This window comes from Rutidosis leptorrhynchoides, chromosome 3 (genome assembly GCF_046630445.1).
Source record: "Rutidosis leptorrhynchoides isolate AG116_Rl617_1_P2 chromosome 3, CSIRO_AGI_Rlap_v1, whole genome shotgun sequence".
NCBI classification, from domain to species: domain Eukaryota; kingdom Viridiplantae; phylum Streptophyta; class Magnoliopsida; order Asterales; family Asteraceae; genus Rutidosis; species Rutidosis leptorrhynchoides.
Window position 1 is genome coordinate 646431647 of NC_092335.1, and position 19431 is coordinate 646451077.

General features: G+C 30.0%; 2 protein-coding genes across 2 annotated transcripts; both read left to right on the top strand.

Moving 5' to 3' along the window:
• Positions 1-9308: 9308 nt before the first annotated feature.
• Positions 9309-12362, top strand: LOC139899150 (transcription factor bHLH62-like). Its single transcript, XM_071881980.1, has 7 exons — positions 9309-10259; positions 10354-10518; positions 10602-10667; positions 10963-11031; positions 11134-11205; positions 11290-11469; positions 11999-12362. The coding sequence occupies exons 1-7, from the start codon at positions 9540-9542 to the stop codon at positions 12092-12094; spliced, it is 1368 nt and encodes a 455-aa protein (XP_071738081.1). The 5' UTR covers positions 9309-9539; the 3' UTR covers positions 12095-12362.
• A 3608-nt stretch (positions 12363-15970) lies between these two features.
• LOC139902440 (uncharacterized mitochondrial protein AtMg01250-like) lies at positions 15971-16402 on the top strand. Its single transcript, XM_071885066.1, has one exon. It carries the CDS (start codon positions 15971-15973, stop codon positions 16400-16402), a length of 432 nt encoding a protein of 143 aa, XP_071741167.1.
• The last annotated feature ends 3029 nt before the right edge of the window (positions 16403-19431 follow it).

Genomic DNA, 19431 nt, shown 5'->3' on the forward strand with positions numbered 1-19431 from the left:
ACCAGGTGTTCAATCCATATGAATGATTTTTATCTCTATGCCATGCGAAATGCCTGATATGAGATTATGTTTATGAGAAATGGAAATAAAATCTTGTGGTCTATTAAAATAATGGAAATGATTGTTTATGATAAACTAATGAACTTACCAACCTTTCGGTTGACACTTTAAAGCATGTTTATTCTCAGGTATGAAAGAAATCTTCCACTGTGCATTTGCTCATATTAGAGATATTACTTGGAGTCATTCATGACATATTTCAAAAGACGTTGCATTCGAGTCGTTGAGTTCATCAAGATTATTATTAAGTCAATTATAGATTGGATATATTCTGAAATGGTATGCATGCCTGTCAACTTTCGATGTGATGAAAGTTTGTCTTTTAAAAATGAATGCAATGTTTGTAAAATGTATCATATAGAGGTCAAGTACCCTGCAATGTAACCAAATGTAATGTATTCGTCTAGATGGATTAGGACTGATCGTTAAAGTTGGTATCAGAGCGGTGGTCGTAGCGAACCAGATCTTGCATTAGTATGTCTAACAGGTAGTTGTTAGGATGCATTAGTGAGTCTGGACTTCGACCTAGTAGTTGTTAGGTTATATTAATGAGTCTGGACTTGAACCTGGTCTGCATGTCAAAAAGTTTTGCTTATTATTTCTGGTCGAAAAATATCTACCTATCATTGTCAGTCTCAACACGTCTTATTGCAATTATTGCATAGATGATGTACAGACAAATTCATATCCCATCACATTAAACTTTGTAGGACACGTTTCCTTAATTCCCTCCGTAATCTATGGAATCTTATGTACTATATACAAGTATTCTATGTAATTAGAATATCGTCCAATATCCGAAAATCATTTCATATCGAAAACCCTTTATTTAACCGTACAAGACGGAACTCACAACTAGTTCAAATTCCTTAGATCCCGACAGCTATTCCGTTATGGATTTTGACTCGAGTTCCGAAGACAGTGTAACCAGAATGGATCAACCAGTTAGCCATCATCAATTCATCTGATGGGTTCGTAGTTGACTTAACCGATGGAGACGAGAAGAAGGCGATCCCTTCCACCAACCGAATTCACCTCTTGGTGAAGAACCTGAAGCACTTACCGGCGAACCTGTTCGTAATACTATTTTCTCTCTCATTTCCAGGGTATCTCGCCATGATTATATACCATCTCAATTCCAAAACCTTATTCATCCGTAGTCCGAACTGACAATCATTCCAGAGTAATAAGTCAACGAGCTTCGCGCCCGAGTTGTAGCCTTGGAAAATATGGTGCAAAACGTACCAGCTTCAGCAACATCAATAGCATCAATAGTATAATCTTCATTCTAGATATCATTCTACAACAACAATATCCGCATCACACGTCTTGACATCACAATCTATACCTCGAGTATAATCTTCGTTCTAGATATCGTTCTACATCAATTATCCTCGTTCTACATGGCGACTATGTAATCTCTAATATTTTAGAGATTATGTATCATAGTTCTAATCGTAAACCAGATGAGTTTAATATCATATTAACTCATTAAATCCATGATTACATCTGAAGAAAATATATATGTATATATATATATATTCATAAAGATTGTAATTAAAAATTCATTTGTACAAACTGTTAATGGTGAAAATATTTTAACGGGTAGGTAATACCCGAGGAATATTTGGATTTCACCTTAATAAGTTACACTGTACATTCTTCGAAGCTGATTCAACAGTCATTTACTATCCTACTTACATCCACAGTTATACGAATCCGTTCACCACAGAATAACCATTTTCATTCAATTTCATATTTGGATTGTGACTTACCAAAAATCTAACAAGTGGCATAATGAAGAAAATATTGGACAAAATAAAATTTGTTAGAAACAAACAAATTAACTACGAGAAATTTTGTTAAGAATCCACGCTAACTATTCCTAGCTAACTGTTCCTAGCTAACTGATTACATTTTATTTATCGCAATTTAATTATAGCAATTTATATTCTCGCGATTTTATTTATCGTCATTTAATTTCTGTTATTTATTTTACGCACTTTAAATATCGGGACACGTATACAAAGTTTTGACATATCATATCGACGCATCTATATATATTATTTGGAATAACCATAGACACTCTATATGCAATAATGCTTGAGTTAGCTATACAGGGTTGAGGTTGATTCTATATATATACTTTGAGTTGTGATCGAGTCTGAGACATGTACACGGGTCACGATACATATTAATTAATTTGAATATTATATATTAAACTATATATGAATTATTGAATTGCTAACTGTGGACTACCAACATTGAATAATTAAAATGAATTAAAATATTGATTATAACATATAAAACTAAACATTTCTTCAAGTCTGCCACTTGATTTCATCTTAAACCTCATTTGTATCTTGACGATTAGAATCTGCGTTCAAACCTTTCATTATTCTTGAAAATACCTCAATCGAGAGAATGAACCAACCGCACTTCATCTATGGAAGAAACGATTGATGCATATAGTTATACACATGAAAACACTCGGAACCTGAGTAAACGTTTAACACGTATATGTGCTAGCTCCTTTGGCGTTGATATTACCGAAAATAACTTTGCAATTCTTTTTCAAATTAGTCAATTTTGTCACAGCTCCAGCAAATCAATTTCGACTTTCAGTCGGATTAGCGTTATTATAACCTTGATATATAAGTTTGCCTCTCGTCATCGTTATCGGGGAACCATTTATATTTCGCCACATTAGCTGTAAACTTACCAGCAACGTCATTGATCTTTGACTTTCCGAAAAATCATTATATTTGTTCATTAAAACCTATTCATATACTCATCCGTATCTTGAAACGAGAATGGCCATACCAAATTACCAGGAATCAGCAAATCAGTATTTTAAAATCTCGCAGCATGTCTACATCAACAGTTATATGTATACATATAATCTTTATCTCTTAGAATTATGACCTTCCATTCTGAAATTCTGAAAAGCACCCAGCCTACGAATCAATACATTGAACTTTGAAAAACTGATGAAGCAGTGAAAACTGAAGACTGCCTTAACAGTCAAAATTTTAATGATAAAGAATGGAGTGTTGAAAACACTCAATGGAAAAATTGTACTGAAAAAATGGATTGAGCAAACCATGAAGGAGACTCTGAACAAATCACAAGGACTAAACTTGTACATAAAGAATCCTGATGATTCTGTTTCTGATGAAATCTTTAGCGAATACCTTACTCCTTAACCGCTCTAAATCATCGTGAATGAATTTCTTCATCACAATTTGATTCTGAAATTCTAAGATATCATCGTATCTTTCTTTATTAATATCTGCAATATTTCTAAAGATATCTTCATAAATATTCTTGTCTGATATAAATTATCTCTCCGTTCTATCTGTGTTATATCATAAAAGAAACTGTTTTAGTTTCTAAAATTCTGAAAAATTCGAATTTGAAATATGAATGTTATTGAGGTAGTGTTGGGAATTGAAGCATGAGTTAGTATAATATAATGACACTTGATTAACGTGATTATATTACAGTAAGTCATGCTGAGTTTCTAATGAAACGTGATGATTCACAGATCATAACATCATCATGTGCCATGTTACACGACTCTTATATTCTATTTAATCTCCAAACATATCGAGAACATATCTTCCTGATAGTTCTATCATTTCTCTTAAATTCTGGTAATTTGACAAATCAAATCATGCTAATACGTTCTTTCTTGTTTAGAACATGATGTTCATTCGAAACTTCATACTTACGAATTCTGGACCATTACTCGCTTTATTAGAGGTCGAAAAGAGAATAAAAAGGCAAAGAGCTCCAAAATATAAGAGAAAATATAAAGCCCAATAACAACACGGAGATTATAAACCGTAGATATTAATACGAATAGCAATATAAAGACACGGTATAATTAAGAATAGTATCACCCCAAGAAAATAGTAGAAGTAAACAGACTTTTATGGTGAAAGATTGAAAAGAAGGATGACAGAAATTATAATTAGGAAAATATCAAAGATTAGAACTAGATTAAGCATTTTCACAATCTTTTGGATGTATGAACTAAGAAATAAAGTATAGGAATGGTGAAAATAATAGAACGGAAAAAGTTTAATTTATAATGGAAATATAAGACAAAGTAATCAAGGCAGATCACCGTATTTAATTATAGAGATCTTAATTTCCTTATTCTCCGAAGAATCAAATCTTTTAGATTTCGAAGATTTTCTTTAAATCCCTTGAATTCCGGAATTCCACCATGACTACGTCAAAAGTTAAGACGAATTTGTATTTCATTCATTTCACTATTTGTGATAGCTTCACTCGTACTCTTTGAGTAATCGAATTATCTTATCCATATTACCCAATAGTAATAAAACTCTATTTATCAGCTCATATTCGTCAGGAAAACATCCTTATTGTTAGCCATGACGATCTCGATCAAATTTCGGGACGAAATTTCTTTAACTTGTAGGTACTGTGACGACCCGGAAATTTCCGACCAAATTTAAACTTAATCTATATATGTTTTCGACACGATAAGCAAAGTCTACAATGTTGAATCTCAAAAATTTTGAACTGTTATAAGAATTCATTTAACCTTTGACTATTCCCGACGATTCACGAACAATTGTGTGTAAATAAAAATGTAAATATATATAAATATAAATATAAGTATATGTAATGTTTTGAATAAATAAAATACCTATAATCAATTAGAATCAAAAATGTAAAATAATAAACAAAATAATTAAGTTGTTATTAAAATAAATATATATAAATAGATATATAATATTATTATAAAACTATATGGTTATAGATATAAAAGATTTCTATATTGAAATAATTATAAAATATATAAATATTCAATATTCAATAGATGTGTTCATATAGTATATGATATAAATTGTAATATAAATATATTAAATGTAATTACAAGTTCAATTATAACTATTATATGATTATTATTACATTCATTATCATTATTAATATTAATATCAATATCAATATCATTAAAAATTATAATACTGAAAGTGTTATAATTGATTTGTTAATATCATTATTATTGTCACTTATAGTAAAATTGTAATTTTAGTTATATGATTAATATTAGTAATATTATTAAATATTATTATTACCATTTTCATTAAGAATTATTATTATTATGATTATTATAAATTATTACATATTATCATTAATATTATTATCATAAAAATAACACAATCTATTAATATTATCATTAATAATATCATTTCTAATATTGTTATTAAAATTTTATTGTAATTGTGATTAAGATTTTTACTAGTTATTATTATCATATAATTATTGTTCTTATTTGTATTATTATTATCAACATATTTATTTACTTATTAATACTAATATAAAGTATGGAATTAAATATATATATATATATATATATATATATATATATATATATATATACATACATATACATATATATAATTATATAAATATCGTATATATATATATATATACACATAAATACAAATAAAGTATGTATTTTGTTTTCCATCGTGATCAGGCTATAGTATTTTTTTGCTTTATGTTCTCAACCCAGTACGAATCACAATCCATATCAGATAACAATCCAAAATCTGTTGCAAGTCATTGTCATTTTTTTTTATTTTTTTCTTTCTTTTGTTTTACTTCTGCTCCTGATTTGATTTCTGTAAACTACTAATTGATTCAAGACAACTTTGAATCAATTATATAAGCTCCATCAATCTTTCATTACTTACAGAATTTATCTAATCACTGCAATTCAAAAATTTTTAAACAAAAATCTTCAGATCCTGAAGCAACACCCCTGTTCTTGAACTCGTTTTGCTCAAACCCCGATTTCGAAATCAAATGTAAAATGTAATAATGCAGTTCAGTTAGGATTCTTATACTCAATCTTTCTGCAAAATTTCAGCTCCTAATTTTCAAAATCAAAGTCGAATTTGAGAGTCAAAGTTTAGAATTTAAAAAGTCAAAGATTGTTCTTCAATCAAATTTGAATTTGTGTTTGTGTTTCAAGTTCAATCAACGATTCCAATATTTTCTAGGAAGGATTTGGAAAATAGTTCGTGAATAAATTGTGATCTAAAAACGTATAGAAATCGAAAAACATTAAAAAAAATTTCTTTTTTTTTCGAACAGTGTACGTTGCTATATATTTTTTTTATTTTTTATTTTTGTTATTTGTAAACATCCCTTTTTCTAGTTCATATTTTGTCTAAAAATTATAAGTTCAAAAACCGTTCGATTATGGTTATGATTTTGCCTCGGTACAATTTTAATTATCATGAAGAAGATGAAGATATAAGAAAACAGAATACCGGTTAAATAAAAATGAGAAGGATATAAATTAGGAAAAAATAATATGGAGGAATGGTTAAGGGGTGTGTGGGATGACCGAGAGGTCTCGGGTTCGATTCTAGGCTTGGGCAATTTGTTATCTTTTTGAGCCTTTAAGGTAGTAACCATTATTATTATTATTATTATTATTATTATTATTATTATTATTATTATTATTATTATTATTATTATTATTATTATTATTATTATTATTATTATTATTATTATTATTATTATTATTATTATGTTTATTATTATTATTATTATTACTAGTTATTATTATGAATATAATTGTTATTATTATGATTATTATTGTTATTGTTCTTATTAGTATTATAATTATTATTATAAGTAGCATAATTGTTGTTATTATTATTATCATAACTATAATTATTATTAAAATCATTAGTATTAACATTAAGATTACTATTATTTTTACTACTAATATTATTATAAGTATTATTATTATCATTTAGGATTAGTATTAGTATCATTATCGAAATTATTATTATTACAAGATTATTAATGTTTACCATCTCTATTATTATTATAAGTATTATTACGAATAGGATTATTTTTATTATTGTTGGTATGAAAATAATACAAACTATTATAATTATCATTAACATTAGTATTAGTATCATTTTAGAATTTTTATTATTATTATTATTAACAAAAGTATTATTATTATGACTATCACTAGAAATAAGACTGTTATAATTATTATTATTAGTAAGTATTAGGTATTATTATCAAAATTATTATTTTCGTTACCATTACTATTAAATTATTTATTATAAACTACTATTATTATCATTATTATGAGATGTATAATTAAAACTATCATTAATATTACCATTAATAGAATTATTAATACTAGTATCATTAATATTAGTATTATCATTATTGTTAACATTCTAAATATTATCTTGTATCATTAAAATACTGTTTAACAAACAAATGACATATATATATATATATAAATATACTTATTACATATAACATAACAAAATTAATATTTTTACATTATAAAATGAATATAAGTTATTAATATAAAAACTATATCACTAATAATAATATTTAAATTCGTTCGATTACGATTATACGTTTTAATATATATACGAATGATATAGGTTCGTGAATCCGAGGCCAAATCATGCATTGTTCAATTTCGTCATATGTATTTTTACTACAAAATACAGTATTGTGAGTTTCATTACTCCCTTTTTAAATGCTTTTGCAATATATATTTTTGGGACTGAGAATGCATGCGCTTTTATAAATGTTTGACGAAATAGACACAAGTAATCGAAACTACATTATATGGTTGGATTATTAAACCGGATATCGCCCCTTCAAGTCTGGTAACCTAAGAATTAGGGAAATGACCCTTAATTGACGCGAATCCTAAAGATAGATCTATGGACCTTGACAAGTCCCATTCGGGGTACGAATGCTTTAGTACTTCGAGATTATTATTATTATACATATGAGAGGTTCTGTTTGGGGATATTCTATGCATTAAAGTTAACGTCGGTTACCAGGTGTTCAATCCATATGAATGATTTTTATCTCTATGCCGTGCGAAATGCCTGATATGAGATTATGTTTATGTGAAATGGAAATAAAATCTTGTGGTCTATTAAAATAATAGAAATGATTGTTTATGATAAACTAATGAACTCACCAACCTTTCTGTTGACACTTTAAAGCATGTTTATTCTCAGGTATGAAAGAAATCTTCCGCTGTGCATTTGCTCATATTAGAGATATTACTTGGAGTCATTCATGACATATTTCAAAAGACATTGCATTCGAGTCGTTGAGTTCATCAAGATTATTATTAAGTCAATTATAGATTGGATATATTCTGAAATGGTATGCATGCCTGTCAACTTTCGATGTGATGAAAGTTTGTCTTTTAAAAATGAATGCAATGTTTGTAAAATGTATCATATAGAGGTCAAGTACCTCGCGATGTAACCAAATATAATGTATTCGTCCAGATGGATTAGGACGGGTCGTTAAAAAAAAGTTTACGTAAACCTATTATTAAGGGCATTTTAGAAAATTTATGTGGAACAAGTAAATGTCAAAATGAAATACTGGATAATAAATTAGGGACGAAGAGATTAATTGAGGTTTTTTTTTTTTTTTTTTTTTTTTTTTAAGAATAACTCTTATGGTTATACTTAAGGTTTTAGAACATGCAATATGAATTTGCACTTTGTTTAAAATTACCTTAAATAAGTACCTCAATGCATGGTTGCAAAATCGGAAAAATCGGGCGAGAACTCGGCGATTACTCGTTTCCAGGAGGCTGCCGAGTTCTCGTTTCAAAAAATCGGTCAACGACCGATAAATTGAGTTTCTCGGTTAAATCTCGGTTAACATTCTATAAATTGAAAATCTCAGTCAAATCTTGGTCAACTCTCGATCAACATGTGTTTGTAGTTATATATTATATTATCTATCATAAAAATTATCTCAAAAGTCTAATATTTATATATATACATGTATTCGAAAATATATATTTATATTAGAAAGTCAACGTAGTCAACAACCGAGTTCTCCCCGAGTTCTACGAAAACTCTCAAAAATTGTCTCATCGAGAAATTCTCGAATTCCGAGTTCTTCAATCTTGTCTCAATGTAACATTCTTAATGCATTAATTATATTTAAGTATAGCTTTTACAACTATAAATACACAAACTCATATACTCCGTAATAATTATTTATATTTATATTTATATATTATTATTATATTATTATATATTGAAAATAAAATAAAAGAATAAAGAATAAAATACAATTTTACCAAATTTTAGACATTGTTAACTACTTACTTCGTATATAACTTCATCACCTTCCCAAACTCCCACTCTCTCATCTCTTTCCCTTTTATGCTTTTCTGTTACATTTCTTTGCATCACAGTTCTCTCTCACTTCATTCTCACATCTCATCATCATCACCAAAATTCTTTTTATCATATTCATATTATATTATATTCATAATTCATATTATATTATTATATCTCCTTCTTCACTTATAATCATCAACACCCTGTTCATTTTTACACAATCTCATTTGGGTGCCCATATTCCTTCCAAAAAGTTCATAAAGTTTGGATCTTTATCTCGCCATGGACCGAGATTTCTTTCTCAATGCCGGACTCCACTACGAACCCTCATCACAATTTCCATCATGGAAGTTAATGTCATCAGTTGACCAATCAAATGTTGACAGATTTAACAATTTTGACTCTGTTTTGGCTTCAATGGCACCCTCCCCTGTTTCCAATTCAATTGCAAGTGCAGGGGCAACTCACTATAATTCACAGTTAAATTCATCACCACCACAACAACAAAAGTCAAATTGGCCAATTGTGGATCATTTATTGAAAGAAGCCACACCCAATTTGCGAAACCCGGTCCCGTTTGGACCTAATCTGCCGTCGTTAGCAGGGGATCCTGGGTTTGCTGAACGGGCTGCAAAGTTTTCATGTTTTGGTAGTAAAAGTTTCAATGGCAGAACTAGTCAATTGGGGTTGAATTCAAACACCCCTGATTTGCAGTTTAGATCTACTGTCTCACAAATATCGAAATTGCCACGGGTTTCGAGTAGTCCTTTGTTAAAAATCGATGGATCGGCTATCAAGATTCAAGAAAACAAGGAATTAATGGAACCTCGTACCGAAAATGGGTTGGGTTTTGATAATAAAACCAATTCTAATGAAGAATCCTCTGTTTCTGAGCAAATGGAAATTGATTTAAGGAGTAATAATGATGATTTGAATTCAAGAAAAAGAAAGATTGTATCTTTGAAAGGAAAAGCTAAAGAAATTGCATCACCCATAGTGAAGGTAACAAAAATTAAATAAATTGAGCTTGAATCAGTTAGTTTCTTGATTGACTACTTTGTAAATTGTGATAAAGTTTGAATCTTTATTGTTTTAGGAAGAAGGAAATGATGATTTGAATTCAAAGAAAGTGAAACAAACAGAGGAGGATATAAATGATGAAACAGAGAAGAAATCAAAAGTTCCTGAACCACCAAAAGATTATATTCATGTTAGAGCCAGAAGAGGTCAAGCTACTGATAGTCATAGTCTAGCTGAGAGAGTAAGTTTTTGATTTTAATGTTATTATTTAATTTAAAAAAATCTAGATCTTGAAGTTTAACATGATAATAATGTCACTTTCAGGTCAGGAGAGAGAAAATTAGTGAAAGAATGAAGCTTCTTCAAGATCTTGTTCCAGGATGTAACAAGGTAAATTTTTTATTTTTTTAAGTGTTTTAGGCTACGTTATTTACTAAAAAGTGTTAATTTTCTATATTATATCGTATTTTTCATACTTAAATTAGGGATCAGTTTATTTATAAAAATATGAAGTTTTATGTTGAAAATACTAACTATATAATTAATGCATAAACGTGTCCTTTGAGCTACGTTAAGCATTTTGTTTTTTGTTTTTTTATATCTTTATATTGTTTGCAAAGTGTACTCAAATTTGATTTTGAATATGCAACTAAGAATTAATTGAAACATGTTAATCTGTTCTTAGGTAACCGGAAAAGCGCTTATGCTCGATGAAATAATCAATTACGTTCAATCGTTACAACATCAAGTCGAGGTATATTCATTACATTTACGTATATATATTTATTCACTTGAAATATCAAAACTGTTTATCTGCTTATTAAAACTGCAACTAACCTTGTTATTTGTATTGCAGTTTCTTTCCATGAAATTAGCAACAGTGAATCCAAGACAAGATTTTGATATGAACAGTCACATCTCCAAAGATGTAAGTCAACTCTTTTTTTTCTTCTTTTTCTAATTATAATAAAAACTGTTTTTTTCCTTATTGGGATATTATTAAAATTACCAGATGATTCAATCAAATGGGCATATGTCTCAACAAATGTATCAAATGGAATCGAAGACGTCAGATTTTTATCACCAAAATCCACAAGAAGAAGCAGGACTCTTTGTTGGGTCTGCTCCGATTACCCAATCTCCGGTGGACCCACTGAATCAAGTTCATGGATTCTCACAGACTTTCTCTCAGGTAAACTAAAATTTACATCTAAATCCAAAGTGTACGTCAACTGATAGATACACATCCTGAAATTACGGAGTTTTGATTATATTGAAATAATGAAGTAATATATTCACCATTGAATTTTATTATAATTTTATGTAGTAGCGAATCTAACAATGTTAGTTACTCGAATCACTAGTTACAAACTAAAAATAAAATTATACAAGCTAACTTATTTCAACGTTGTCACTCAAAAAAAATTTAAACTATCCACTAGTGTTACTAGTTAAAAATTCAGGCCCGCCCCTGATTTTATCACAATTGAGTACTTATAGAATACGAGTACTTTATAATGAGAAAAAATTACACGAGACGTCCTGTAGTATAACTCATATTTCATGGGGATTCATAAACTTTTTTTTTTTTAACGTGCGAGTCTCAGTACTTTCTTATGTATATGTTTTCTATACATCACTTTGTAATTTTTCTACTAACACAACAGTTATCAAAGAAAAAATTTACATAAGATAATCCATTATTCGGTTTTGTATTATAGTTTTCCAGATTTGAAGGGGACGATCTTCACAGCATTGTAAAAATGGGTTTTGGAGAAAGTAGAAATCAGTCACCGGAGATGAAAATTGAGTTGTGATCGGCGTAATTCGCTACACTTGATCTGTCAATGGTTGTAAATACAAAGAGTGTTTGGATACTTTTAAGTTTGAATTAGGATTGTTAAACTATTATCTTGCTAATTCTTAGGTCTAATTCTTTTTTCTTTTTATCATTTTGTTAATTGTTAATTTTACTTGTATAACTTGTAATATGTGTTGTACAATAGGCAGATTGTGTGCAGAAGAATTGAAGGTTTTAGGTTTGTAATTCGTAATATAGATATATAAATATATATAACTAGATAAAATTCAACTGGTAGTTGCTGCGGTTGTATTCAACGCGCGGTCGAATTTGAATATATGTTGTTTGGTACCTAATATATTTAATAGGTTGAGTTGTTTGTTGTTCGTTTATGTATATGTATGAAATATAGCCCGAAATATTTAGTATTTTTTTAACGATGTCCGTTTCGCGCATAGTTAGTCCCGTTGTGTTCGTTAGATGTTTTCTAGTTGAACTGTGATTTTGGAAAAATTTAACTCGCACCAAGCGAGAAGATAAAGCCCGTTAAAACTTTGGGTGGAATTATTTTCTATTATTTTAATAAAATTATGTATTTACGCTTTCTATCCCTGAATAAGTGTAAAGTTGAGGGATTGTTGTGTAAATTGAGTCGAATTTGAGGGGCCGTTTGTAGTGTGAACGCAAACTCAAAACGGATTAAACTACATCTACTTTAGTTTTTAGGTAATCCGAGTGAGGTCGCTGCCCCAATACTCATGAAGAAATTGGCAGATGTTTATTTCACAAAGGTTACCGCTTCTACAGAATCCACTTTTTCGTTATCTCCCCGACAATCGGCCTTATGGAAATCGCAGCAGGGTGATCACACCTCTGCTTGGCTAAGGGCAGTCCCTATTTTGGGGTTGGGTCAGATGATGAACGCAAAGACTTACCGATGTGTGTTGTGCTACCGGTTGGGTGTTCCATTGTTCTCTATCTCGATGGCATGCTCTGCCTGTTCAAGGGTTTTTACTGGGGATATTTTCGGAGATCACGCGGTGTCTTGTGCTGGTATGGTGGGTATTAAGCATCGACATAATGTTGTTCGGGATTCCCTTGTTGATGTTTGTTATCGATCTGGGATTTCAGCGAGAAAGGAGGTTGACATTGGGTTGTCTGGAGGGAACGACAGGGCCCTCAGACCTGCAGATGTGTTACTTTATTCCTGGGATTGTGGTCGCGATGTTTGTGTTGACTTGACAGGGTCTTCTCCTTTGACACAGTCTGGGCTTTCTGACTTTGTCCCTGGACGTGCTGTGGTTGATGCGGCTCGTCGGAAGCGGGTCAAGTACGAATCTAGCTGTCAGACGATTGGTTATGGTTTCATTCCTTTCTCATTTTCTTCCCTTGGGGAATTAGAAAAGGATGCTGTTTCTTTGCTAAAGCGGGTTCAGAAGAGTTCGATGGCGCAAGATATTGGTGCCGGTGCTGCTGCTCATATTTTTACTATGATAGGTTTTGCTATTGCTAGAGGTGTGGGGGCCCAGATTGTCTCTAGGCTCCCCACTAATTTTTTGTAAGTTTTAATACTTTTAAGTTTATTATTATTATTATAATAATAATAATAATAATAATAATAATAATAATAATAATAATAATAATAATAATAATAATAATAATAATAATAATAATAATAATAATAATAGATATAGGGATAATAGATATAGAAATTAGCGGTGGAAATTTCCATTTGTTTGTTTTCGTTTCAAACCATGATTTGAACCTTTGTACCTTGTACCTTTGTACGTGTCTTTTCAAGCAATAATATAAAGCTAGAATTTCGTTAGATACGTCTGACGTCTTATCAATAAAAATATGTAATGATTAATTTATTAATTGCTACTCAATTATTGTTCGAAAAAATACATAAAACTTTCAAAAATATATTTATTCTTAGTGTGATGTTTACAATAATAATATACTCCGTATGATATAATGGGTTAAATTACATATATGGAGATCATTGTATTATTCGAAAATGTTCAGATAAACTATTGTATTTGTACTTTGTTCATCTATCATTGAAGTTACTACTAGTTAAACGATACTATAATGTACATCACATGCAAAGAATTATACTACATATAATTTCGTTAAACTCTAGCCAATGTAAAAGAAGAAAATTAATTAATTAACTATGGAATTAATATTTAATTAAAAATCTAAGAATCCCAGGTTGGCATTGGTGAATTATGACTCAACCCACTCCATATATGATACAACGTTACAACATGAAGACTTTTGAAAAAAAAAAAAAAAATAATAAAAAAAATAAATTGGATGTGGTTAAAGAAAAGGCGACTCGGTTGTAGTGGATTTACAGGTAGGAAAAAGATACCCCTTTTAATTTATTAGTAATTTTTATTAGTTTTTTACTTTACATTTAATTATTTTTTATTACTATGATTAGGTAATAAAGGTTATGTAAATAATCATTGAGTTATGCACATAAAGGTTGTAAGGTGGACAGTTAATTAAGACACATCATTAACTTAATATAGCAAGGGTTACTAAAATATACTACATAAATTACGCTAGTTTGCAAAATAGGTTGAAATAAAACTACTCGTACTACACTAAAAAGCTATTATCGCTTTACTAATTAAAAAAATAAAAGTACTCCGTAGAAATATTTTATATGAAAAGTGTGGAATTACACTCTGTAACAACATGTCAAGACATGGTTAATATAATACGGAGTAGTACGAGTTGATTGACTTATTAATAAATTGTTCGGTGACAACCTTGTCCTCCATAAATAAAAAATATATTCGTATTACATAAATATCCCCATAAATTAAAAAATAAATAAATATCTCCATAAAAAGTACGGAGTATATTAACATAAATTATTATCCAATTATGTTGTGCAACGTGTCATTTGAACATGAATTTTAGTTCTTTCCCATTTTAGTTATGTTTCATTTGTTTACCTCATACTCCGTATATTTTTTAAAACACTTTTATAACAATGGAATTCTATATTATATTAAAAAAAATAAACTCTTTAACCACAAATTATAAGTCCCATTTGTCAACCAAGATTAAGAACCTCAATACATCTTTGTTTCTAAATGTTTATAGGGTTATTTTTCGGAAATTTCTTACATATTAGTAAAAATTTCATCGTTGATACCCATTTTCAAGTATTTTCAATGAGGCTGTTCCTATGACACATGTTGCTTTATAATGCAAATGACACATGTTGCGCTATGATGCAAATCCACTCGATGTTGAGGCCGGCCTAAATTAAGGTTGTCCGTAAATTCAATTGTACTAACAAAAGGTTGACACATAAATCTGCTCCTCTTATAGGACAATCATGGTCCAAACAAGTCTGACCACAACCTTGCGCTATGACCAACTTAATTCTGTATATTTAGATTTTTAGATCTAGATCTTGGGAGTACACCTTTATTTATTGTAGAAACAAAAGCATCTCATTTTAAATGTACAAAATGAAAGATTCTAACACTCGTATGTTTAGAAGACCAAACAAAAATTCATGGTTATCAAAATATATCATTTACTGCCTGTTTTTGTTTTTGTTGGTGTTGTCACTTTGTTTGTATAAACAGCTTAAATATAGTGTAGTACTCCTTATATGCTTAAACCATCACTCCATATTTTCACAAGAGGTCATAAGTTTAGCTATCAATATCAGCATATGGGTGATCAGAGGAAAGAGCTAGAAACAATTACAGAATAACCTAGTTAAGCCGTGTACAATTGAGTAAAAATACTCACATGATAAACAAGAACCAAAACATGAAAAACTATATCCAATCATTCCAAGGTCGACTTTGAGAAAGCTTTTGATAGCCTAAATTGGGAATTCCTCCTCGAAATGATGAAGATTATGGGATTCGGGGAGAAATGGAGGAAGTGGATCATGACATGCCTTAGTTCGGCTTCGGTTTCAATTTTGGTTAATGGATTCCCCACCGAGGAATTTAAACTTGAAAGAGGAGTGCGACAAGGAGACCCTCTATCTCCTTTTCTTTTTATTATTGCGGCGGAAGGTTTAAATTGGCTTACAAAAGCCGCGGTTGCGTCTAATTTATTCGTGGGAGTTGAGATTGGTAGGGATAAAATTCCTATTTCACATCTTCAATATGCCGACGATACTATCTTCTTAGGTAAATGGAGTGAGAATAATATCGAAAGTCTTTTGAAATTGTTGAAGTGCTTTGAACTTTCCTCCGGGTTAAAGATTAATTATCATAAAAGTAGTCTCTTCGGGGTTGGGGTGACGCAATCGGAGGTTGAAAACATAGCCTAGTCATTTGGATGCTCGGTGGGTTCCTTTCCATGTGTATATCTTGGCCTCCCCATTGGTGCGAATATGAACAAGAAGATCAATTGGAAACCGGTTGTGGATAAATTTGAGAAAAGGCTTGCGGATTGGAAAGCTCATACGTTGTCATATGGTGGAAGGGTAACACTCATTAACTCGGTCCTAAATAGCTTGCCGTTGTACTTCTTCTCTCTTTTCCGAGCCCCGTCTTCTGTGATCAACAAACTTGAGAGTGTAAGACGTAATTTTTTTTTGGGGCGGGACGGGTGAGGGTTCAAAAATTGCTTGGATTAAATGGGAAAATGTTATTCGACCTTTCGAGGAGGGCGGGCTAAATCTTGGGTCTTTGCGGGCAAAACATATGGCTTTGAAAGGCAAGTGGTGGTGGAGGTTTCATAACGAACCTTCATCATTGTGGGTGAAAGTCATTAAAAGTATTCACGGGGATTCGGGTTCAATTATTTCGGGCGGGGGGCTTTTGTCTTCTTACAATTCTATTTGGAGCAATGTCATTAAAACAGGTTTGGCGATTGATAATCTCGGTATCAGTTTCTCAAGTTCTTTCAGAAGGATTGTCGGGAATGGAAAAAACACATCGTTCTGGTTCGATTCTTGGCTCTCGGACATTCCGCTCAGGTTGCGTTTCCAGCGAATTTTCCAGCTGGATAGTAATCAGGGTGCATCGGTCCACGACAGAATCGGTTGGGACGGGAACAAATGCGAAGGGTATTGGGAATGGGTTCGTCATCCTAGCGGCAGAACTGGGGCAGAATTCGATGAGTTGTTGCGGCTGTTACATGGAGTCCAGGTTGATGCGAGTCGAGTCGATCAGTGGTCTTGGTCATTGAGTCACAATGGTACATTCTTCTCTAATACGCTCTCCAACTTAGTGAGAGAAAAAATTATCTCAAATAGACCGAATGCGGTGGAAACTATGCGTAATAGTTTGGTTCGTAAAAAAGTTGGGGTATTCATTTGGTGGGCGATGAATGGTAGGCTTCCCGTTCGATCGGAACTTGACAAGCGGGGAGTCGATCTTCACTCCGTCCGATGTCCTTTATGTGATGGTGATCTTGAGACAGTTCAACATGTGTTATTCCAATGCCAAAAAGTCATCGGTATTGGGAAAAAGTCTATAAGTGGTTCGGGTTCACGGGTGCGAATGGTAACATGGGTTTCATATAACAACCCTCAATTTTCGACTTCCGATTTTACTAAAATACCTAGAGTTGTTATATACGAATAAATTTAACGTTGACCGAATAAACGTACGCTTAAAATAAATAATATAATTATAAATATTATAAATATTATAAATAAGATTATGATATATAATATAACATAATTACATCAATGAATATATATATAATATTTATATTACTTTTGTTATTTAGTTAATAGTTTATATAATTAACTAAATAATAAATAATATTATAACATTTATAAAACTAATAAAAACTATAAATTAATAATCATAAATTTTAATTTTTATAAAAACTAAATATAATAATAATTTTTATATAAAATTCGTATTTAATAATTAAATAAATATAGAAATAAAATGTTAAATGTTCTTAGAAATATATTAAACAAATTTTTTTTTAGAATTTTATACAAAAAAAAAATCAAAACTATATCTACTTTTAATAAATAAATACAAAAATACAAACTACTTTTTCTTTTAAGATTTACTTTTAATAAAAATACAAACTACTTTTCTTTTAAGATTTACTTTTAATAAAAATACAAACTACTTTTTCTTATTTTAACTTTTAAGATTTACTTTTAATAAAAATATAAAATACTTTTTCTTATTTTAACTTTTAAGATTTTACTTTTAATAAAAATACAAACTACTTTTTCTTATTTTAACTTTTAAGATTTTACTTTTAATAAAAATACAAACTACTTTTTCTTATTTTAACTTTTAATAAAAATACAAACTACTTTTTCTTATTTTAACTTTTAAGGTTATTTTTAATAAAAATACAAAATACTTTTTCTTATTTTAACTTTTAAGATTTTACTTTTAATAAAAATACAAACTACTTTTTCTTATTTTAACTTTTAATAAAAATACAAACTATTTTTTCTTATTTTAACTTTTAAGATTTACTTTTAATAAAAATACAAAATACTTTTTTTTATTTTAACTTTTAAGATTTACTTATTTTATTTTAATTTTTTTTACCTAACATTTTCAACTATAAATACCACATACATTTCTGATTTCAAACTTACACCTTAATCTCTCATTTCTCTCTTAAAGAACTACTTCTAGTTGATATCTCGGTCACTTACTTGATTTACTTTCCTTTCTTGCGTGGAATACTTCAACTGCTATTTAAGGTGAGTTTCATTTGCTCCCTTTTTAATTGCTTTGCAATTTACATTTTTGGGCTGAGAATACATGCGCTGTTTTATAACTGTTTTATGAAATGAATACAAACACTAAAACTGATTTTGCGTGAGTTTCATTTGCTCCTTTTTTAATTGCTTTGCAATTTACATTTTTGGGCTGAGAATACATGCGCTGTTTTATAACTGTTTTATGAAATGAATACAAACACTAAAACTGATTTTGCGTGAGTTTCATTTGCTCCCTTTTTAATTGCTTTGCAATTTACATTTTTGGGCTGAGAATACATGCGCTGTTTTATAAATGTTTTATGAAATGAATACAAACACTAAAACTGATTTTGCGTGAGTTTCATTTGCTCCCCTTTTACTCTTTACATTTTTGGGGCTGAGAATACATGCAAATGTTTTATTAACTGTTTTACAATAATTATATGCGTGAGTTTCATTACTCCCTTTTTATATATATTTTTGGGCTGAGAATACATGCGATGTTTTATAAATGTTTTACGAAATAGGCACAAGTACTAAAACTAATTCCACGTGGGTTAGAATCAAAAATCCCCTAGCTTGGTAACTTTAACTATTGGTTTATGAACTGGTAGGCGCGAATCCTAGAGATAGATCTATCGGGTCTTACACCCCCACCCAGATGT

What these genes read in the sequence shown, in the direction of transcription:
- LOC139899150 (XM_071881980.1), top strand. Translation starts at nt 9,540, where the DNA reads ATGGACCGAGATTTCTTTCTCAATGCCGGACTCCACTACGAACCCTCA. An exon ending in TTGCATCACCCATAGTGAAG is followed by an intron (nt 10,260 to 10,353) that starts GTAACAAAAATT and finishes TTATTGTTTTAG; the next exon opens with GAAGAAGGAAATGATGATTT. An exon ending in TCTCACAGACTTTCTCTCAG is followed by an intron (nt 11,470 to 11,998) that starts GTAAACTAAAAT and finishes TTTGTATTATAG; the next exon opens with TTTTCCAGATTTGAAGGGGA.
- LOC139902440 (XM_071885066.1), top strand. Translation starts at nt 15,971, where the DNA reads ATGAAGATTATGGGATTCGGGGAGAAATGGAGGAAGTGGATCATGACA.